Source organism: Aegilops tauschii, chromosome 6 (assembly GCF_002575655.3).
Source record: "Aegilops tauschii subsp. strangulata cultivar AL8/78 chromosome 6, Aet v6.0, whole genome shotgun sequence".
NCBI classification, from domain to species: domain Eukaryota; kingdom Viridiplantae; phylum Streptophyta; class Magnoliopsida; order Poales; family Poaceae; genus Aegilops; species Aegilops tauschii.
In genome coordinates this window covers 291,689,197-291,711,493 of record NC_053040.3, presented here as the reverse complement: position 1 = coordinate 291,711,493, position 22,297 = coordinate 291,689,197, and the positions used below count along the sequence as shown (strand labels likewise).

The 22,297-nt window shown below is 49.8% G+C and overlaps 3 protein-coding genes across 3 annotated transcripts; 1 reads left to right on the top strand and 2 right to left on the bottom strand.

Annotated features, from left to right (window-relative positions):
• Positions 1–12,059: 12,059 nt before the first annotated feature.
• On the top strand, positions 12,060–12,831 carry LOC109764633 (uncharacterized). The gene is made up of 2 exons (XM_020323436.3): positions 12,060–12,321; positions 12,429–12,831. Exons 1-2 carry the CDS (start codon positions 12,184–12,186, stop codon positions 12,579–12,581), a joined length of 291 nt encoding a protein of 96 aa, XP_020179025.1. The 5' UTR covers positions 12,060–12,183; the 3' UTR covers positions 12,582–12,831.
• A 1,536-nt stretch (positions 12,832–14,367) lies between these two features.
• On the bottom strand, positions 14,368–17,838 carry LOC109764631 (inorganic phosphate transporter 2-1, chloroplastic). Its single transcript, XM_020323434.4, has 3 exons — positions 16,791–17,838; positions 15,774–15,965; positions 14,368–15,611 (listed from the first exon to the last, which is right to left on the bottom strand). The coding sequence occupies exons 1-3, from the start codon at positions 17,487–17,489 to the stop codon at positions 14,799–14,801; spliced, it is 1,704 nt and encodes a 567-aa protein (XP_020179023.1). The 5' UTR covers positions 17,490–17,838; the 3' UTR covers positions 14,368–14,798.
• A 734-nt stretch (positions 17,839–18,572) lies between these two features.
• Positions 18,573–21,044, bottom strand: LOC109764630 (L-type lectin-domain containing receptor kinase SIT2). Its single transcript, XM_020323433.4, has one exon. It carries the CDS (start codon positions 20,813–20,815, stop codon positions 18,800–18,802), a length of 2,016 nt encoding a protein of 671 aa, XP_020179022.1. The 5' UTR covers positions 20,816–21,044; the 3' UTR covers positions 18,573–18,799.
• Between the last annotated feature and the right edge of the window lie 1,253 nt (positions 21,045–22,297).

Here is a 22,297-nt window from a genome sequence, read left to right as displayed (position 1 = left end):
TACTCAAATCATCTATGAAGTAAGAACATATCGATATCCACTGCGTGCCTCAGCACTCATTGGACTGCACACATCAAATGTATTACTTCCAACAAGTTGCTCTCTTGTTCCATCTTACTAAAAACGAGGCCTTTCAGTCATCTTGCCCATGTGGTATGATTTGCATGTCTCAAGTGATTCAAAATCAAGTGAGTCCAAACGATCCATCTGCATGGAGTTTCTTCATGCATATATACCAATAGACATGGTTCGCATGTCTCAATCTTTTCAAAAACGAGTGAGTCCAAAGATCCATCTACATGGAGCTTCTTCATGCGTTCTATACCAATATGACTCAAATGGCAGTGCCACAAGTATGTGGTACTATCATTACTATTTTATATCTTTTGGCACGAACATGTGTATCACTGCGATCGAGATTCATTTAGGTGCAAGACCATTGAAGGTATTATTCAAATAAACAGAGTAACCATTATTCTCCTTAAATGAATAACCGTATTGCGATAAACATAATCCAATCATGTTTATGCTCAACGCAAACACCAAATAACAATTATTTAGGTTTAACACCAATCTCGATGGTAGAGGGAGCATGCGATGCTTGATCACATCAACCTTGGAAACACTTCCAACACATATCGTCATCTCACCTTTAGCTAGTCTCCGTTTATTCCGCAGCTTTTATTTCGAGTTACTAACACTTAGCAACCGAACCGGTATCTAATACCTTGGTCCTGCTCGGAGTACTAGTAAAGTACACATTCATATAATGTATATCCAATATACTTCTGTCGACCTTGCCTGCCTTCTCATCTACCAAGTATCTAGGGTAGTTCTGCTTCAGTGATCGTTCCCCTCATTACAGAAGCACTTAGTCTCGGGTTTGGGTTCAACCTTTGGATTCTTCACTAGAGCAGCAAATGATTTGCTGTTTCATGAAGTATCCCTTTTGCCCTTGCCCTTCTAGAAACTAGTGGTTTTACTAACCATCAACAATTGATGCTCCTTCTTGATTTCTACTTTCGCGGTGTCAAACATCGCGAGTTGCTCAAGGATCATCATGTCTATCCCTGATATGTTATAGTTCATCACGAAGCTCTAATAGCTTGGTGGCAGTGACTATGGAGAACCATCACTATCTCATCTGGAAGATTAACTCCCACTCGATTCAAGCGATTGTGGCACTCAGACAATCTGAGCACATGCTCAACAATTGAGCATTTCTCCCTTAGTTTGCAGGCTTAAGAAACTTGTCAGAGGTCTCATACCTCTTGACATGGGCACTAGTCTGAAATCCCAATTTCAGTCTACGGAACATCTCATATGTTCTGCGACGTTTCAAAAACGTCTTTGGTGCCACAATTCTAAACCGTTAGCATTACGCACTGAACTATCACGTAGTCATCAAAACGTGTATGTCAGATGTTTCGCAACATCTACAGACGACGCTGAGGTTCAGCACACCGAGCGGTGCATTAAGGACATAAGCCTTCTGTGCAGCAATGAGGACAATCCTCAGTTTACGGACCCAGTCCGCATAATTGCTACTATCAACTTTCAACTAAATTTTCTCTAGGAACATATCTTAAACAGTAGAACTAAAGCGCAAGCTATGACATAATTTGCAAAGACCTTTTGACTATGTTCATGATAATTAAGTTCATCTGATTAATGAACTCCCACTCAGATAGACATCCCTCTAGTCATCTAAGTGATACATGATCCGAGTCAAACTAGACCGTGTCCGATCATCACGTGAGACGGACTAGTCATCATCGGTGAACATCTCCATGTTGATCGCATCTACTATACGACTCATGTTCGACCTTTCGATCTCTTGTGTTCCGAGGCCATGTCTGTACATGCTAGGCTCGTCAAGTCAACCTAAGTGTTTCGCATGTGTTCCGAGGCCATGTCTGTACATGCTAGGCTCGTCAACACCCGTTGTATTCGAACGTTAGAATCTATCACACCCGATCATCACGTGGTGCTTCGAAACAACGAACCTTCGCAACGGTGCACAGTTAGGGGGAACACGTCTCTTGAAATTTTAGTGAGGGATCATCTTATTTATGCTACCATCGTTCTAAGCAAATAAGATGTAAACATGACAAACATCACATGCAAATCATAAAGTGACGTGATATGGCCAATATCATCCTGCGCCTTTGATCTCCATCTTCGAGGCGCGGCATGATCACCTTCGTCACCGGCATGACACCATGATCTCCATCATCATGATCTCCATCATTGTGTCTTCATGAAGTTGTCTCGCCAACTATTACTTCTACTACTATGGCTAACGGTTAGCAATAAAGTAAAGTAATTACATGGCGTTTTCATTGACATGCAGGTCATACAATAAATTAAGACAACTCCTATGGCTCCTGCCGGTTGTCATACTCATCGACATGCAAGTCGTGATTCCTATTACAAGAACATGATCAATCTCATACATCACATATATCATTCATCACATCCTTTTTGGCCATATCACATCACATAGCATACCCTGCAAAAACAAGTTAGACATCCTCTAATTGTTGTTGCATGTTTTACGTGGCTGCTATGGGTTTCTAGCAAGAACATTTCTTACCTACGCAAAAGCCACAACGTAATATGCCAATTTCTATTTACCCTTCATAAGGACCCTTTTCATCGAATCCGATCCGACTAAAGTGGGAGAGACAGACACCCGCTAGCCACCTTATGCAACTAGTGCATGTCAGTCAGTGGAACCTGTCTCACGTAAGAGTACGTGTAAGGTCGGTCCGGGCCGCTTCATCCCACGATGCCGCCGAATCAAGATAAGACTAGTAACGGCAAGTAAATTGATAGAATCGACGCCCACAACTACTTTGTGTTCTACTCATGCATAGAAACTACGCATAGACCTGGCTCTGATGCCACTGTTGGAGAACGTAGCAATAATTCAAAATTTTCCTACGTGTCACCAAGATCAATCTATGGAGTCATCTAGCAATGAGGGAGGAGTGGATCTACATACCCTTGTAGATCGCGAGCGGAAGCGTTCAAGAGAACGGGGTTGATGGAGTCGTACTCGTCGTGATCCAAATCACCGATGATCCTAGCGCCGAACGGACGGCACCTCCGCGTTCAACACACGTACGTAGCAGCGATGTCTCCTCCTTCTTGATCCAGCAAGGGGGGAGGAGAGGTTGATGGAGATCCAGCAGCACGACGGCGTGGTGGTGGAAGTAGAGGGATTCCAACAGGGCTTCGCCAAGCGCTGCGGGAGGAGGGAGATGTGTCACGGGAGGGAGAGGGAGGCGCCAGGGCTTAGATCTTGCTGCCCTCCCTCCCCCCCCACTATATATAGGGCCAAGGGAGACGGGGGGCGCAGCCTTGGCCCTTCCTCCAAGGAAGGGTGCGGCCAGGGAGGAGTCCTTCCTCCCCAAGGCACCTCGGAGGTGCCTTCCCCCTTTAGGACTCTCCCTTTTCCTTATCTCTTGGCGCATGGGCCTCTTGGGGCTGGTGCCCTTGGCCCATATAGGCCAAGGCGCACCCCCTACAGCCCATGTGGACCCCGGGGCTGGTGGACCCCCTTGGTGTACCCCCGGACCCCTTTCGGCACTCCCGGTACAATACCGATAATGCGCGAAACTTTTCCGGGACCAAAACAAGACTTCCCATATATAAATCTTTACCTCCGGACCATTCCGGAACTCCTCGTGACGTCCGGGATCTCATCCGGGACTCCCAACAACTTTCGGGTTTCCGCATACTAATATCTCTACAACCCTAGCGTCACCGAACCTTAAGTGTGTAGACCCTACAGGTTCGGGAGACATGCAGACATGACCGAGACGACTCTCCGGTCAATAACCAACAGCGGGATCTGGATACCCATGTTGGCTCCCACATGCTCCTCGATGATCTCGTCGGATGAACCACGATGTCGAGGATTCAATCAATCCCGTATACAATTCCCTTTGTCAATCGGTATGTTACTTGTCCGAGATTCGATCGTCGGTATCCCGATACCTTGTTCAATCTCGTTACCGGCAAGTCTCTTTACTCGTTCTGTAACACATCATCCCGTGATCAACTCCTTGGTCACATTGTGCACATTATGATGATGTCCTACCGAGTGGGCCCAGAGATACCTCTCCGTTTACACGGAGTGACAAATCCCAGTCTCGATTCGTGCCAACCCAACAGACACTTTCGGAGATACCTGTAGTGCACCTTTATAGCCACCCAGTTACGTTGTGACGTTTGGTACACCCAAAGCATTCCTACGGTATCCGGGAGTTGCACAATCTCATGGTCTAAGGAAATGATACTTGACATTAGAAAAGCTCTTAGCAAACGAACTACACGATCTTGTGCTAGGCTTAGGATTGGGTCTTGTCCATCACATCATTCTCCTAATGATGTGATCCCGTTATCAACGACATCCAATGTCCATGGTCAGGAAACCGTAACCATCTATTGATCAACGAGCTAGTCAACTAGAGGCTTACCAGGGACACGGTGTTGTCTATGTATCCACACATGTATCTGAGTTTCCTATCAATACAATTCTAGCATGGATAATAAACGATTATCATGAACAAGGAAATATAATAATAACCAATTTATTATTGCCTCTAGGGCATATTTCCAACACTAAGGGTGTGCCCCAACATGCGCCCCGTGAAGCAGCGGGCGAGACGGCAGTCCACTGAGAAGCAGGCCTTCATCGTCCAAGAGACACGCAAGCTGGAGGCGGCTGGTACCATTTGAGAAGTTCGATACCCTGATTGGCTGGCGAACCCCGTCGTAGTACCGAAGAAAGGTGGGAAGGAACGGATGTGCGTCGACTTCACCAACCCTAACAAAGCTTGCCCCCAAGATCCGTTCCCCCTCCCGCGCATCGATCAAATCGTCGACTCCACCGCCGAGTGTGACTTGCTATGTTTCCTGGATGCGTTCTCTGGATACCATCAGATCAAGATGGTGGTGGAGGATGTGGAGAAGACGGCCTTCCTGACACCATGTGGGGTGTACTGCTACACCTGCATGCCCTTTGGCCTTCGCAACGCGGGCGCAACCTTTCAGCGACTGATGCACATCGCCTTCGGGCGGCAGCTCGGCAGGAACACAGAGGCCTACGTTGATGACATAGTGGTCAAATCTCGCGAGGCGAGGACGTTGATTCAAGACTTGGAGGAGACCTTTGAGAGCTTGCGCCGGGTGAACTTGAGGCTTAACCCAGAGAAGTGCGTGTTTGGCGTCCCCTCAGGCAAGCTACTAGGGTTCCTCGTATCCCACAGAGGGATCGAGGCGAACCCGGAGAAGATCAAGGCCATCGAAGACATGAGCCCACCACAGACCCTCAAGGAGATGCAAAAGCTGGCAGGACAGGTGACCGCGTTAGGGCGTTTCATCTCTAAGCTAGGCGAGCGCGCCTTACCCTTCTTTAAGCTCATGAAGAAGAAGGGCCCCTTCGAGTGGACCCCGGAGGCCGACCGGGCCTTCCAAGACCTCAAGAAATACCTCACCAGCCCCCTGGTGATGGTGGCACCGCGGCCTCTCGAACCTCTGGTACTGTACCTTGCCGCCACCCTGTACTCCGCCAGCGCGGCGCTGGTGGCGGTTCGGGAGGAGCGCCAAGACAAGGGTGTGCCGCGCCAAGCCAGAGCCGATGCAGCGCAGGGTCAAGAAGGTGCAGCAGAGCCATCAGCGGCGGAAGACCAAGCTCAGCAGGGCAACATCGCAGAAGCTCCTGAGGACGGCCAAGTCTCAGGAAACCCTCCACCTCAGGGTACGCCACAATCTCCGCAGGACCCGAGCCTCAACAGTGTGCCAGCCCTCGTCGAGCACCCGGTGTACTTCGTCAGCACCGTACTGCGGGACGCAAGGGCACGCTACCCCATGCCACAAAAGCTCCCGCTCGCACTCTTGGTGGCCTCGCGCAAGCTGCGACACTACTTCCAGGGCCACCCCATCAAGGTCGTCTCATCTTACCGATTGGAGAGGGCACTCAGGAGCCCAAACTAAGCCGGAAGGGTTGCTGAATGGAACATCAAGCTGCAAGCATTCTAGCTGGAGTTCAGCACCACCAGGGTCATCAAGGGAGCCGCGCTCACCGATTTTGTGGCAGAATGGACAGATGCCCCGGCTCTTGAGAAAGGAGAAGACCGGTCCACCTCCCCAGGAAGTGAGGCACCAGACGGCTGGGTCATGCATTTCGATGGCGCCTTCGCGCACCAGGGCGCGGGGGCTGGAGCAGTGCTCATCTCGCCCACTCAGGACAAGCTTTACTACGCCGTGCAACTCTGCTTCCAGCACGGCGAGAAGGTCTCCAACAATATCACAGAATACGAAGGCCTCATAGCAGGCCTGAAGGCTGCGGTGGCTCTGGGGGTGAGGCGCCTTACCGTCAAGGGCGACTCGCAGCTCCTCGTCAACTTCTCCAACAAAGTGTACGAGCCGAAGGACGAGCACATGGAGGCCTGCCTTGCGGAGGTGCGCAAGATGGAAAAGCAGTTCTCGGGCCTGGAGCTGCAGCACGTGCCCCGGGGCACCAACAAGGAAGCCGGCGACATCGCCAAGGGAGCATCCAAGCGGCAACCGCAAGAGCCCGGCGACTTCGAAGAGCGGCTCTTCAAGCCGTTAGCTACGCCACCTCTTTCAAGCACGACTCAGCCTCGGGAGGAGCTCCCACAGCCCCCGGCCACGGGAGCCCCAGCTTGCAGCCCAACCTCAGGAGCTCGGCTGCTCTTGGCGCTCGAGCCCCAGGAGGAGTGTTGGACCAAGGAATTCAAGGAGTACCTGATGCACGGGACACTGCCGGAGAAGGAAGAAGACGCGGAGCGCGTGGCCCGACAGGCCACGGCATACTGCATTCAAGACGGCGAGTTGTACAGGAAACGACCGAACGACATCACGCTGCGCTGCATCTCCAGCGATCAAGGAAGGGAGCTGCTGATTGACATACACGGCGGAGACTGTGGACATCACTCATCGTCAAGGACCCTCGTCGGCAAAGCCTTCCGCAGCGGATTCTATTGGCCTACAGCACTCAACGATGCAGCCGAACTGGTGAAGTCCTGCAAAGCTTGCCAACTCCACGCCAAGCAAATCCATCAGCCCGCTCAGGGCCTCCAAACCATTCTGCTCACATGGCCATTCGCGGTCTGGGGGCTAGACATCTTAGGCCCGTTCCCACGAGCGCCAGGGGGCTACCGTTATCTCTACGTTGCCATCGACAAGTTCACCAAGTGGGCGGAAGTGGAAGCCGTCCGTACCATTCCAGCCGGCTCTGCTGTCAAATTCATCAAGGGCCTCGTGAGCCGCTTCGGGGTCCCCAACCGCATCATCACAGATAACGGCTCGCAGTTTACTAGTAACCTCTTCAAAACCTACTGTGCTAACCTTGGAACGCAGATCTGCTACGCTTCGGTGGCCCACCTCAGGAGCAATGGTCAGGCCGAACGCGCCAACGCTGAGGTCCTGAGGGGTCTCAAGACCAGGACCTTCAAGAAAAAGCTAGAGGCCTGCGGCAGGGGCTGGACGACGAACTCCAGTCCGTGCTGTGGTCCATCCATACCACCACTACCAAGCCAACGGGCGAGACTCCGTTCTTCCTCGTCTACGGAGCCGAAGTAGTCCTCCCTCACGAGGTCAAGCATCGCTCCGCGCGGGTCCTGGCGTTCGACGAAACGCAGCAGGACGCCATGCGGGGGATGGATCTCGTGCTGGGGGAGGAACGCCGACGCGAAGCCGCATTGAGGGCGGCAAGGTACCAACAAGCGTTGCGGCGGTACCACTGCCGCAACATCCGCTCCAGGACGCTCGAGGTGGGTGACCTCGTCCTGAGGCGGGTCCTCTCCAGGGAAGGGCTGCACAAGCTTTCGCCCATGTGGGAGGGCCCGTTCAGGGTCGTCCATGTATCCAGGCCGGGTGCAGCGCGCCTGGAGACGCGGGACGGGATACCCATCCAGAACGCCTGGAACATCCAGCACCTCCGGAAGTTCTATCCATGAAGCAAGGCCCAGAGCCTGAGAAGAAAGGCCCTGAGCCTGTGAAGAAGGCCCGGTGCCTGTGAAGAATCGCTGCTCGTGACACTCTCACGTAATAATGAGTGGGGCTGTACACGCCCCGGAGTCTCAGGAGCGCCGGCCTCAGGCCCTGGGGCTCCCTCCCACGCCTAGTGGACAACACTTAGCTCCGCGCTGGTGAGAAGACTTGAAGACTAGATTAGGTGCCGGACGCGGCTTTTCATTTGCTTTCCGTAGTTGGCTCGCTTTTCCTTAATCAGAGTTGCTCTTGGTGTTCGTTGCTGATTTGGTTCCCTAGCCTTTTACTGCTTTTTTCGGCTCTAGTTTGCTGTGTTCTCTCTCTCGCATACCTCGCGAGGGGGCTAGGCAGGCGCCCTCGCAAGCATTTCTCTTCTCTTTGCCTTCTCGCGAGCCACCCTCGTTCGAGCCTGGAAGCTGGCACATCTCTCCTAAATCCATGCCCCTCGGGTACCGCGATACAAGGCGCCAAGTCAAGGCTTGGGTGGACGGCAAATCCTTTAGTGCACCTCCTAACGATTTTTTTGCAGTTTTCGAGAACGCAGACACCACGTGAGGGAAAGGGCGCCCCAAACGCACCAGGTTAAGTTATCTTTGCACAAAACAACAACACGGCATGGGAACGACACACACAGTGCATTAACCAAAGAACCACAATTCGATACACGCCCCTCTGGGCCCATACTGCTTTCGTTTCCCGATGCAGGAAAGAAAGAAAAACTAAGCAAAGCAGCGTTGCAGCAATCCGCAGAGGCAGGCCCTTGGCGACGCCCCGAGCCTAGCCAGACCCCTCCTCGCGCTTCACGGAGGCGCGACGACGAGATGACCCGCTGCCTCCTTCGAACCGGGCGCGGCGGCTGGTCGTAGCCACCACTGCTGGAGCTGTCACCCGAGGAAGAGCCGCCGTAGCTAGAGGAGACGCGGTCGCCGCCGAGGGCAGGCTCGCCCTCGTCCTCATCGCGACCATCACCAAGGCCGAGCACCTCCTCACCGTCTTTCGTCTCGGGGCAGCACCCGACGCGGCGACCATCTTCCCCGAACACCCTCACATAGAGGATCGATTCACCATCGTACCTGAAGTGGAGGGTGCACTGCCTGTCCAGACCGCGCACGCGTCATCCAATCCGTCGGCGACGGCACCGTCCATCGCTCGGCCAATGCTCCGCCCCTCCCCATTTATAGCAAGAGAAGGCCAACCGACGTCTCCCACGATCGCAGGTAATGATGGTTTTCCTTGCATGTCGCAGGGACTTGTCAAGTCGTGCAGTTGCCGAGGCAGCGTGGGGAAGCGGAGACGCCCACGTCCAATCAATCGCCACGCGTCGACCGAGGCCGCAGGCTTTTGGGGCCCGCGGTGCTCTGAACTTGACCCTTGGCTTCGCCACGAAGCCAAGCCCGAGCGCACCTTGGGCCTGGGGGCTACTGTCGGCGTTCTGGGAACGGGGGTCCCCAGACTTGCCTGCCTGCGGCCCACGGCGTGGCCAAGCAGCAGGCCGTACGGCCCGTCTTCGTCAACAAGGCACCCAAGACCCCCACGAGGGTCCAAGCCTCGCGAGGGGGACGACGCAAGACCTCCTCTGGAGTGGCCTAGCCAGGCAGGCTCACGAGGAGCGGAGATATCAAGGCAGGGCAAATCTCACGAGGCTCTCGTGACGTGAGCCATGACGAACGGTACCAGGCGGGTGCCGGTGCGCGCAGCATCCTTATTTCCTCTTTGGTGCTAAGGAGGCCAGCGCAGGCGAAGAGTACCGAGCATCAGGCAAAGGTTGCCATATTGGTGCAACGAGACCAAGACCAGGAGGACGGCAAGGCGGAGGTCATCGTGGAGTCCAAGACGGAGTCACCCCAGGGCTTTTCGCAAGCGAAGACCGCTTTTGTCAGGATAGCTTGTACTAGCTGTCCCCCTTCAAATTTGCCCGCCGTTGTTGGCTCCCTTCCCGCTCGATATTTGGGAAGAGGACCAGGGCCTCTATAAATAGGACTAGCCACCACAATAGGAGGCAACTGATCCCGAACTAGTTCAGATCATCCTCAACAACACAAGCACAAGAACACCTCAACCTCAGGAGGCTGTTCTTCCCTTGTACTGTTCATCATCAGCCCAAGAGGCAATCCACCACCGCCACACTGGAGTAGGGTATTACACCACAACGGTGGCCCGAACCAGTATAAACCCCGTGTCTTTCTGTGTTGCAAGTTCATCGAGTTCATCCGCGAGATCTTAGCGAGCTAGAACGTAGATCGGTAGGAGGGAGAGACTTCGCGCGCACCCCAGTGTTCGAACCTTAAGGGTTTGCCGGAACCCCACATCCGACAAATTCCTACAAATCAAAGGGCTTCAAATAATTTTTTTTCTACAAAATACCTATCATTTAGTGTTTCTCCAAAATTCATGTAAACTTGGTTTAATGTTTGTCTGTCTTGTATCCATGATGTTGTAGTGGCCGATGGTAGACTAATCTATACCTACTAATAAATGGACTATCGCTTCTGCCCGTCCGTCGTCCCTTTTACAAAAAAACCTGCATTTGATATTGATTAACCCATAGTCCAACTTAAGCTAGAGAAAGTTTTTGCATTAATAGAAAACCCCCTGCCTTTTATGGCAATTAACCCACAATCCACCTTTAAGTCACATAAATGAATTGTTTTTTGATTGTTTTATAGAAAACCCCTTGCCCTCTCTGGTAATTAACCCGCAGTACAAAATGTCATGAATTAAAGAGAAACCCCTGATATTTTTGTAAATCAACCCAAAGCCCATCTAAAAGAAATGTTTTTCTTTTAAATATACATAACTTTTAACCATAACTTTAATTTTAACATGTTATATATGAAATTTGATTAGAAAAATACGTAGAATCTAAATATGATGTTATTTTACCCGTTAAACATTTTTTAAATGCTACTTAGGGTGCAATCTTAATCAATTACACACGATGCATCTTTCTTTCGTATCAAAGTTCATCCGGATTGCAAATGAACACCTCAGCAAAACCATATGAAGACGAAAGAAACCAATAATAACAATGCATTCTTGCCTCATCAAGATCTCGCAAGAAAAAAACAAATTGATCATATTATATATATATATATATATATATATATATATATATATAGAGAGAGAGAGAGAGAGAGAGAGACCTTTGGATTGAGCATATTCGAACGCATTTTTGTTGTGTGAGCACTGAAGCTGCCGTCGGCGAGGGTGGGAGTAAGGATAACCGGCAACACATGTTGAATGCCATGTTGAAATAACGGACATTGACCTAGTGAGGTCTTCAGTCATGATTATTGGGTCAGGGACGTGTGGTATTTTTTTCTCTCTCGTTGCAATGCACGAGCTCTTTTTCTAGTTTTTTGAAGTACCATGTACCATTCATATATCAAACAGAGATAGTACATTACACACAACACCCAGAACGACAAGCTGTCTGGACATTTTGCACAAAGGACCACCAAGAACAAAATATTACATCCATCCCCGTGGAGCCCCCTGAACAGATCACCAACAAACGTCATCTGCAACCGCCGTCGCCAGAGACGCCGACAGAGAAGAAGACGAGACGCCACAAACCCTAGATCCGAGAAATCTTCCTTGCAACCAAGCTGCCTTGTGGACCTCTTGTGCTCCCCGTCGCAAACGACGAGGCCCATGTCTCTCTGGCACATCGGCCGGGGATGAACCCCGAGATTCCTGAACCGCAACACCGCTACATCTGGTCGACACCGTCGATGGAACACCACGGCACCGCCCACCAGTGTCTGGAAACCACCATCGTCGATGTCATAGAGGACGCCGCCCAGACTCCAATACGACTTCTGCCAGTCCCTGTAGCAGCGCCAGACCGAACAGCAATATGGCCTCTGCTAGTTATCAATATGGCAGCTATTTCCTCTGAAAACCCCCCCATAAAATCATCGAATTCCTCCTCTGCATGCTGGGGCTGGGCTGGGCCAGAAAGCCAGCCAAGCGCTGCTGCTGGCCCAGAAAATCCCAGCCCACTGTGTTGGAACGAAACAGCAGAAGGAAAAAACCTCCACGCCGTCACGGCCGGTCACATTTCAGTAGGAATAGCCTTCGCCAGTCCAAGTCCTCTCTCTCTCCCTGCCCCCCAAACCGAAGTAGCGGCGGCGGCGAAGTGGTGAAGAGGAGATGCTGCAATTCCCGGCGCTGATGCGGCAGTGGCCGTCGCCGCCGCTGATTCCGGCGTCCACACTCCTCCCCGTGCCCGCAACTACCCAGGAGGACGAGCTCCTCCTCGCCATGGCCGAGTCCGACCTCGAGGACAAGGTACTGCTGCTCTTCCCCTTCCTGTCCGTGTCCTTCGTCCCCTCCCCACCGCACGCCGCGGCTCTAACGCCTGCCCCGCTCTGCTCTTTCTTGCTCTCGCCTCTCAGCTCAACGCGATCCGCAAGACCAACAGCAACCTGGTGATCATAGGCAAGCCCACCAACGACATCAAGGAGGAGTACGACGCGGACGTGGAGGAGGACGACGTCGACAACGTCGACGAGTCCGACGGGGACGACTTCGACCAAGAAACCGGCTGAGCCGTCCGGCTCCCCCAGGCTCCAGTCCCGAGACGTTGCCCTCTCTGCGAACCAATCTGTACGCTTGTTGGAGCCCGAGATCCCCAATTATCTCTAGTTATTAGATCAATCTGTCCCAGCTATCATACTTTACTTTGCTACATGGTGTTTCGACGATTCGGGGGGTTACCTACCCTTGGATTAGCTTGTTAATGCTGTCAAGTATTTATCGAAACACCGATATCAATCATTACTCTATGTGAATGCCTTACTGCCTTGTGCTTCTTGGTCAAGTTTCTTTACAGTGAGTCAGTGATATGCTGATATTGGGTATCTGTGTTTGGAAGCTAGGGATATGTGATTCACTAATGCGCCCCTTGTATTCCTTTCTGAAGCATCATGTATGTAAATTGTGATGGTCAATCTATAGTTAGTGTTGTGGATGGCCGCCCTAGAGATGGAATATCAGAGACAGAGATTGGATTGTATCATTTCGATTAGGGATAGGGTTCAATGTTTGACTACTCCAGTTACGAAACATGGGTGCCAAGTAGATCATCTCTATGTAAGAGGAAGCACTTACCAAGTATTGGGAAGCAATGGATCAATTGCGGACTTATAGTTATTGATGAGGACCAGGTCCCAGCCCAGTGGTGAGAGCGCAGTGGCGTGCCTGCACCTGCCTAGGTTTGACTCCCAATGGATGCAAAATTTAGCAGCGCTGGTTAAATTTCAGTGGACTGCTTTCCAGGGCCTCTCATTCTCATTAATAATAAGCCATTATAGCAGGAGCAGCACATGCAGGAAGAAGCGGAACAACACAACAGCAATGATCGAGTAAGCCGTGAAGTAGTGGAGGACATAAAGTACTCCTCCGTCCCATAATATAAGACGTTTTGCAAGCTAACATAGCTTACAAAAACGTCTATATTGTGCTGCTATAAGTTTTAGGCGTCGTATCAGGTGGAGAAAGTTCATGGCTACATACATGGGCGTCACCGTTGATGACGAAGGGTGCCCTGAACCTGGTGCAGTCCCTAACCAATGGTAAATATTAGTAAAGCTTCGACGTGCCATCTTCTGTGTCTGTCATCTCTATCTATATAGTTTGATGCTCCTAATCCTTAGCATGCACAGATTAACCTTTTGGCTCCACCCCTACATGCACGATAGTGTGCATGGTCAGGATACCATATATAGTCTATCCTTGATCTCATGAACATATATGATTTAAGGATTTTTTTTAATGTTGATCAAGTTCAGTTAATTACTTCCATGCTTGTGCCCACAAAAAGGAAATCCTGCTGTGTTACTGATGAGTTTGTCCATTAAGTCTGATGAGAATTGTTGAAAAAACATGCGCCATCGAGTCATACCCATTGATATACTCAAGACTAATTTAGTAAACAGAATGATACCATGTCAAGAAGTTAGTCATCATACAGTTAGTAAACATGTGCAAAAACCATCTTCTCAAAGACTAATTAGAGAAACAGAATGATCAGCCTTTCAGACCAGCAAGATCTGAGATGATAATAAACCAATCGTATTTCTGTATAGTTTTTCGTAGATTTTTTCATTGTGGATTTATTCAAACGTTCCTACTTATTTGTGTTCTTCAATAAAAATAAATCCTATTATTTCTGTTCTTCAATAAGACTAAATATTTCTCATGTAGCCCCGCGGGTTGATGACCAGTTCCTCTAATCTCATTGTTATATTTTACTTTCAGCAATTCTACATACATGTAATGCCGAACTTGCCTTTTACTATTTATCATGTGGTTCTTCCATTCTGGCCAAAGAAAAAACAAAAGAAAAAGATTCACATTTATAGTGGCGCTGAAACAGCAATATCGTCAATATGGCATAATTACAAGGGTAGTGAGACGAACCAGTGTCTATTATGTATGATCAATTAATCATATCTCTACAAGAAATTGAAATATTCCACCTTCCGGTAGAAAATATAAAGATAGTCATATAGGTGGTACATTAGAGATAAAAGATGAAGAAGCTGGGAGTCTCAAACATGATTATTTACCATAAATCCTTTATCCTAATCATGTGCTTTGTTGCCAGGAAAATGATTATTTGCTCTGACAAATCTTTTCAATTCCACTGCTGGAAACTCCCGGAACTGGCTCATCTATTCACTGTTACACATTTTTTTACAGCATAAAAAATTTAGGGGCAACGGCTGGACCTCTCAAAACAGCAACTGTTTCTCACAAAGCACTCACATAAAGTATTTCAGAATCTTGGTCAAGATTAATGTATAGAAGACTGATAGCAAAGCACCAACTGGAATTGTGACCACCCAGGAGACCACAATTTCACGCACAGTCTCTGCTCTGACTCTGTTGAGACCTCTTGCAAATCCCACACCCATCACTGCACCAACAAGTGTATGTGTAGCAGATATTGGCAACCCAAGCTTAGATGCAAACAAGACCACAGAAGCGGCGGCAAACTCTGCTGCGAACCCCCTTGTGGGTGTTAATTCGGTGATTTTCTTGCCAATTGTTGCTATGACTCTATAACCCCACATTGTAAGCCCTGCGACAATTCCAAAACCACCCCAAGCAAGGACTTCAGTCGGTATGACTATCTCAGCGCTGCTTGCTACGCCTTGAAGAAGAGACAAAGCTGCGGCCAGAGGCCCTATGGCATTGGAGACATCATTGCCTCCATGAGCGAATGACATGAAGCATGCTGACAGGACCTGCATGTAGCCAAATACGCCGTATACAATCTGCAATTGAGCTCCTCTAGGGCCAGCAACGTCAAATCCACCTTGCTGAACATCTGTATTGTCAGCAGTTGCTATCTTTTCTGCTTCTGAAGACAGTAGGTCACCAAGCTGTTTTTTGATTGCCCTGCTAACAAAGACAGCTCCTATTGCCCCACATACTAATGCTTGCAGAACGGCAATGGAAAATGTCCTGCTGAGAGGGAAAGCGGCAAACGAGATTGCAGTGACACCAGTAAAAACTGCAATAGGTGCAGAAGCTGCTGCAGCTTGACCTGGATTTGGTGCGCTGTATACGAACTGAAGGGAAACATGGTTAGTAGAAATAGTGTTTATGTCTTTTATTTAGGAGATTTTAGTTTCTGTGATTATCTGCTCAATAAGATGTCTGACTAATAATCTTGCAAAGATGTCTTGTTTTCTCATTTACCATGTTGCAAGTAAAGTTAGTATAGTACTCACCCTGCGTATGCACTTGTAAACAAGAAATGAGACTGCAGCACCCATCAGTGGAGAAATAAGCCATGACGAAGATACTCTAGCCAAGGAGCTCCAGAAAACTGCATTGACCCCTCCATATACCAGCCCAAAACCAACCATAGCCCCAACAATACAATGGGTAGTTGACACAGGCCAGCCATAAGAGGAAGCAACCTATAATAAATAAAAAAGGGTAATCCAGACAGATGCTTATGAATATATGCTACATTCTCAAGGCTGTAAACTCAAGTGCATTGCTTGTGGATATATTAGATTTGGTGATGATAATTTTTTTTTTTGTAAGCATGCTAATTGCATTGAATTTTCACTGGATTGTATCAATATCAACACTCTGTTGAATAAATAGATGAAACATATTACCTAATAATGCAATTAGTGATCCACTAAAATTTTCTTACTCCAGCATAGTATATTAACTTTGTCTGTTCAGTTCCCCTATTTGTTGTTTCTGTACTTTCCCTAGCTGAAGTAGTTGTTCAAAGTTTAGATAGCAACCTCTGAATTGGAAGTGAGGTGTTGAAGTTTGAACTGATGATCCTGAATCTGCCTATAACTGGATCCTAAAAATCAAAATATAGATCAAAGTTTTCTGATTTCCACATCAACCAGGCTAAAACTAAATGTTGAATTTGAATCTGTCAAGTGCCTTTCCCTTTGCTAGTTTCTTATACTTATCTTAAGATAAATGTTTCTTATGTAATCAGGCTCCCTAGAATCAGAGATAGCATTTGCATGCTAAGACTCACAGGCACTCCATCAACTAGCATCTACAAGTGCATAGGTTTTTGCTGTTAGATAGGTGAAACTAGTAGTATCATAAATATGCCACTGAAGATATCTTACATCTTCTGCTTTTCTGTAGACGGCAACTGTGAGAATCTTGAATAATTATGTGATGCTAATGGAACCAAGGGACCGCGTCATCTGATTGACATAGTATAACAAACCTCAAAATGGTTATCTGTGATGGAATGTTACCTGCAACCATGTACCAGCAGCAGCGAGGGAGGACAGCAATCCAGCAAAGAGCAGAGAATCATTTCCTTGGAAGACAGATGTGACGAGGATGCCCTTCTGCATGGTGCTGGTGACATGGGTGCCCATAAGGAATGCACCAGAGAACTCTAGCACAGCTGCAGTCAGCACCGCCTGCCGGAGAGTCAAAGCACCAGATCCTACCGACGTCCCCATGGCATTTGCCACATCATTCGCTCCAATGTTCCATGCCATGTAGAATCCTGACAGAAGGGTCAGATATGCCAGCACCTTCATCTTGGTCGTCCCATGGAAGAGCAGTGAGCGCATCGCCAGTGGAACAGTGAGAGCTGCAAATGCAATCACCACAGAGATTGACATGGCCATCTGTGGTGAAATATGGAACGCCTTTGCCATCTCTGACAGCTCGGATCCTCCGCTCCGCTCCCCCGAGGCATCCGAGTTTGCACTGGAGCCATCGTCAGCGTCTGCAAAGGAGGAGAGTGTGGCGCGCGGAAGCACCAGGTGCGAGCTCAGTGTCTTGGCAGGCGACACTTTAGCCAGACGGAAGTACCTTGGGCAGTGAATGGTGGGTGGCAGCTGAGCGGCAGGGCAACGGAGCAGGAGAGCGGCAGCCGCAGCTCGCCCTCCTGCTCCAGCATGTGCTCGGGCAATGGAAAAGAAAGGAGAAGATTGAGACATGGAGTGGCAGAAGCTAAAACCAGGGGGGAGCACCAAGAAGAAAGAGATGAGATGATCAGTGGAGAGCAGGAGAGGAAGGGGGAGCGGTGGCCATAGGAGGGAGCTGTGGATGGAAGCAAGAGCTTGCTTTCTGTGGTGGCCCAGCTTGGGCTGGGAAGGAACGAGTGGTAGGAAGGAACGAGTGGTGGAAGGGGATATCGGCAAGATTCCCGCCTAATCCATAATCTGGGGTTGCAGCGCGCTGCTGGACTGTTTGTATTCTGTTGCATGGATCTCTGGACTGGACCTCCCTCCAATCTGTTTCTTCTCAAGATCCAAATACGTGTCTCTTCCTGTTGTTTTGATTCTCGGCCTGGCCTTTAGCCTGGCACTAGCATCTTCTTAGGGTAGTTGGATTTTGAAGCAAGATATTTCTTCCTCTTCCTTTTGCCGTTTCATGTCTTGTGTCATGCACTGTGTAGAGTAACTGGAACTAGTTTCCCTCTCAGGACATCATGCATTTTTACTGTTCTTGTTGTCACTGTTTTTGTTACTACACACTAGATAATTTCCTGCACCATAATTGTTACTGATGACAATGTAACAGAGTGTTGTGGAGTGGAGGACATCTCATGGTATTGTTTCCCCTTGCAACCACAGCTGTGGTCCAAGATTCGTGCAGTTCATTTATCGTCAGTCTTGTGGTATGTGCATGAATCTGCATTGTGATTGTGATTTGCTTTTGCCATTTTGTTATAGCAGATGGGATGGTACCGTGCTGCTGGCAAAGGGCCACAGGGAAAATGTAACCACTTTGTGCTCGAGTCTAGACGGCTGTTGAGAGAGGAATTATTGGCGTCCATGTCTCCGAGTCGGAGGCTTCCTTCATACTATCAGCCACGGCGCCGGTGTCATATCCACAGGTCGGCACCCCGCTAGACCATTGCAGCAAAGCCTCCCTGTGCGTTTTTTTCTTGATATTTACAACATTTCTGCAGTATTCTTTTTATTGAGGGGCCGTCACAGTATTTTTTGGTGTGTGCGAAAACATGAAGAAGAAACGTCGCAGTATCTGGGAAAACCAATACGACAACTTCATGCATATTGCAACAAAATAGTCGAGAAAAACTATCGTGTGTCCCGTATCACCTTGTTTCGAGTTCTGAGTTTTGAACAATATAACTTCTTACATGTTGGCCACGGTAATTTGAAAGTGTACTGCGGCCAAAGGATAATTATTGGGTTTACAATTCTAATTACGAACTTCTGGCACTACACATGCATAATACTAGTAAAACTTATTGAAGCCGTGAATTAAGCTAGCACTGAGGTTATCTTCCTCCCGAGAGGGTGGAAATTGTGCCAAAGCTCGACACCAGATCCGGATATGACATGGCGGATTCGTCAAACCCCTTGTTTTGCATCAAGGTGAGCACATCTGTTGGTGTGAGCTCAGGGAGGGGCGTAACACCGGTCAGATAGCGCATGACTTGTCCAATGCCAGGCCTCGCGCTAGCGAGAAGGTGTGAGCACATGAGCGCTAGCGTGAGCACCAGCCCTGCCTGGTCGATGTCGAACTCACCCTGGAGCCTCGCGTCCACCGTCTCCATGAGCGTACCATCACGCCAGTGCTCCAGCACCCAGTCGACGAGCGCTATCTGTCCGCCTTGCGCATTCTCCTTGATGGGTTTCTGTCCGCATGCAACCTCAAGAAGGAATATGCCAAAGGCGAACATATCGGTCAGAGGGGACGCCCTGCCCGTGCGTATGAGCTCCGGAGCCAAGTAACCCATGGTGCCGACCACGTGCGTGGTTTGCGAGTCTGCCCCATGGTCGTACAGCCTTGCTAGCCCAAAGTCACCAAGCTGGGCGTTCATGTCTTTGTCGAGGAGCACGTTGCTGGCCTTGATGTCTCTGTGGATGACAACTTTCTCCCACCTCTCATGCAGATAAAGCAAGCCGGACGCGACATCTTTGACGGTCTGAAACCTCAAAGCCCAATTCAGAGTAGGCTGATCCTCTCTAGTGTTGTATAGATGTTTATCCAGGCTTCCGTTGGGCATGTAGGCGTACACCAAAAGAAGTTCACCTTTTCGACGGCAGTAACCGAGCAACTCTACAAGATTACGATGTCGGATGCGGCCGATGCTTGTAATCTCAGCTATGAACTCCCTCATCCCCTGTCTTGACTCGTGAGACACCCTCTTCACCGCAACCTCCAGTTTAGATGTCTCAAGCACGCCTCTGTATACCCTTCCAAACCCCCCTGCGCCAAGTAGATGCTTGTCCTTGAATCCGTCAGTTGCACGGAATAAATCCTTGTACAAGAAGCGGTGTGGTCCGAACTCAACCTCCCAATCTTCCCGCAGTTCAGCGTACCTTGATCTCCTCCGCATGACCAGGACAAGGATACCACCCAAACCAAGTACAAATGTGGCCGTAACTATTGGTAGAACGATGTCCAGGACCTTGGACCGAGGCTTGGGGCCAACCCGAGGCAACTTGGGCAGCTTGGCCATGTCGATGGCCGGAGCTTGTCTGCTCACGCCCAAGCTCCAACCGAGAACGAAATGCCGCGAGTTGACACGACCGGTCGCCGCTGAGAACCCGAGATACACCAGCTCAGTGAGCACCGTGGAGAGGTCGTAGCTGGCCGAGAGGAGTGGCCTAGCAGGCTTGGCCATGTCGAAGGGAGCCAGTGTCACGTTGATCTCCTTCCTCTCCCCGTGGTAATCAATCCACACTTGCATGGCCTCGCGGCTGATGAGCTTCATGCCTCGGAAGTCGCCGCTCTCGTCATCGTAGTAGCCGGCGTTGTATGACCGTAGGGACTGCAGGCCGTTGATGTCGATGCCGACGTGGTTGGCGTTGATGTCCTTGAACTCCACGCTCTGGATGGTGTCCAGCTCCACGGCGAAGATGCTGTTGCTGGCGTTGCCATCGTTCTGGACGTTGGTAAGGCCCAGATACTTGGCAGGAAGAGCATCGGAGAAGTTCCTCCGCGGGGCGATGACGAAGGCCATGCCGTGGGCACTGAAGTCGGGGTAGGCGGAGACGATGCCGAACACGAAGGCGACGGAGAAGGACCGCACCTTGCCATCGCCGACGCCGTTGGCCGTGGAGTCGCGGAGGCGGAACGGGGCCGGGTGGAACGCGTGGCCTTTCTGGTACGCCGTGCCGTTTGTCAGCTCCAGGAGCCCGTCCGGCGTGATGGTGGCGGTGTCGTCGACGGCGAGGTTGGAACCACTGAATCCGGAGTAGATGAATTGGTCGTTGGCGGTGGTGATCAAGGCTGCGAGGTTTAGGCCCAAGGAGATTGTCAGGATAAGGCGTACAAGGGACGACATTCTTTCTTGTTGCTAGGAGCCTTGGTTTGACAGTGCCGTCTCGGCTGCCAGAATCAGGAAATGTTTTGTATTCGTCGGCTGTGAAGCATGTTGGTGTGAACTGTGAAGAAGAAATATCCTATCCTATGTACGTATTCCATGACTTGCAGGGAGAGCAATTCAACTACGCAACGGGTACGTGTCTCGTCGGTTGACTGAAATCGAGAAACCACGGCACGACGCCATAGCGCGGCTCGTCCAGGAGCGGTGCGATGACCGACGTGAAGTGAGACGTGACCTCGAGTGAATCGCAAAAAAGCATTGATATTGAAGGCTAAGTTTGCCGGAACCATAAGTCTATGGAATTGTGCTCAAAACCATTATTCCCTCCATTCCTTTATACAAGGCCACTATGAAAATTACATTTTTCATCTATACAAGCCCAGTAACAGTAACCGAGGTAAAAAGTAATGATGTTTTCTCATACTAGCAACTTATTTAATATTTGCATGCATGTAGTTATAATGATATTATGCTACTTCCCTCCCATTTCTTTCTTGCATCAATGCAAGCATATTAATGATCCCGGTTAACGAAAAGAAAAGTTGGTTTCCAAAGCACTCATTACATTTTACCTTGGTACCTGGAATATGAGTTTGTGGCCTTGTATAAGGGAATGGAGGGAGTAATTTTTTTTCTAAATTTTTACAGAAAACACTAATCACTCGGTTTGGTCGTTTTAAGTAAGATTATGATAGGTGGGGCCCGTTTTTGTCGACATGGCGGCACTGTTCATCCGTCCGAGCCATTAGACGGCGTCAGACGCCGTGCGCCGCACCGGTTCGAGCCGCTAGGTCATCTTTGAGCCGTTCCCACCCCGTCCGGTCCTCTCCATCTCTTTTCCTCCCCCCGCACTCTCTCCTCTCAGACATGGTGACGGCTAGCGGCGGTGGCGGCGACGACGACTGAGGGAGTCCTGGATTAGGGGGTCCTCGGGTGTCCGGTCTATTCGATATGGGTCAGACTGATGGGCCGTGAAGATAAAGCAGAAGACTATCCCCCGTGTCCGGGTAGGAGTCCTATATGCGTGGACGACAAGTTTGGTGTCCGGATGTATTATTTTCTTCCTCTGCAAACCGACTCCGTACAACCCTAGGCCCCTCTGGTGTGTATATAAACCGGAGGGTTTAGTCCGTGGAGGCTATCAGAATAATCATAGGCTAGACAGCTAGGGTTTTAGCCATTACGATCTCGAGGTAGATCAACTCTTGTAACCCCTATACTCATCGAATACAATCAAGCAGGACGTAGGGTTTTACCTCCTTTAAGAGGGCCCGAACCTGGGTAAACATCGTGCCCCCATTGTCCCTTGTTACCATTGATCATCAGACTCACAGCTTGGGCCCCCTACCCGAGATCTGCCGGTTTTGACACCGACATTGGTGCTTTCATTGAGAGCTCCGTTGTGTAGTCACGAAAAGCGATCTATGACTCGCCTTGTCA

Excerpts from the sequence above, each read along its gene's own strand:
- LOC109764633 (XM_020323436.3), top strand. The coding sequence starts at position 12,184 with ATGCTGCAATTCCCGGCGCTGATGCGGCAGTGGCCGTCGCCGCCGCTG. Across the intron at positions 12,322-12,428 it reads AGTCCGACCTCGAGGACAAG|CTCAACGCGATCCGCAAGAC; the intron begins GTACTGCTGCTC and ends CTCGCCTCTCAG.
- LOC109764631 (XM_020323434.4), bottom strand. The coding sequence starts at position 17,489 with ATGTCTCAATCTTCTCCTTTCTTTTCCATTGCCCGAGCACATGCTGGA. Across the intron at positions 15,966-16,790 it reads CTGCTGGTACATGGTTGCAG|GTTGCTTCCTCTTATGGCTG; the intron begins GTAACATTCCAT and ends TATTTATTATAG. Across the intron at positions 15,612-15,773 it reads TTTACAAGTGCATACGCAGG|TTCGTATACAGCGCACCAAA; the intron begins GTGAGTACTATA and ends GTTTCCCTTCAG.
- LOC109764630 (XM_020323433.4), bottom strand. The coding sequence starts at position 20,815 with ATGTCGTCCCTTGTACGCCTTATCCTGACAATCTCCTTGGGCCTAAAC.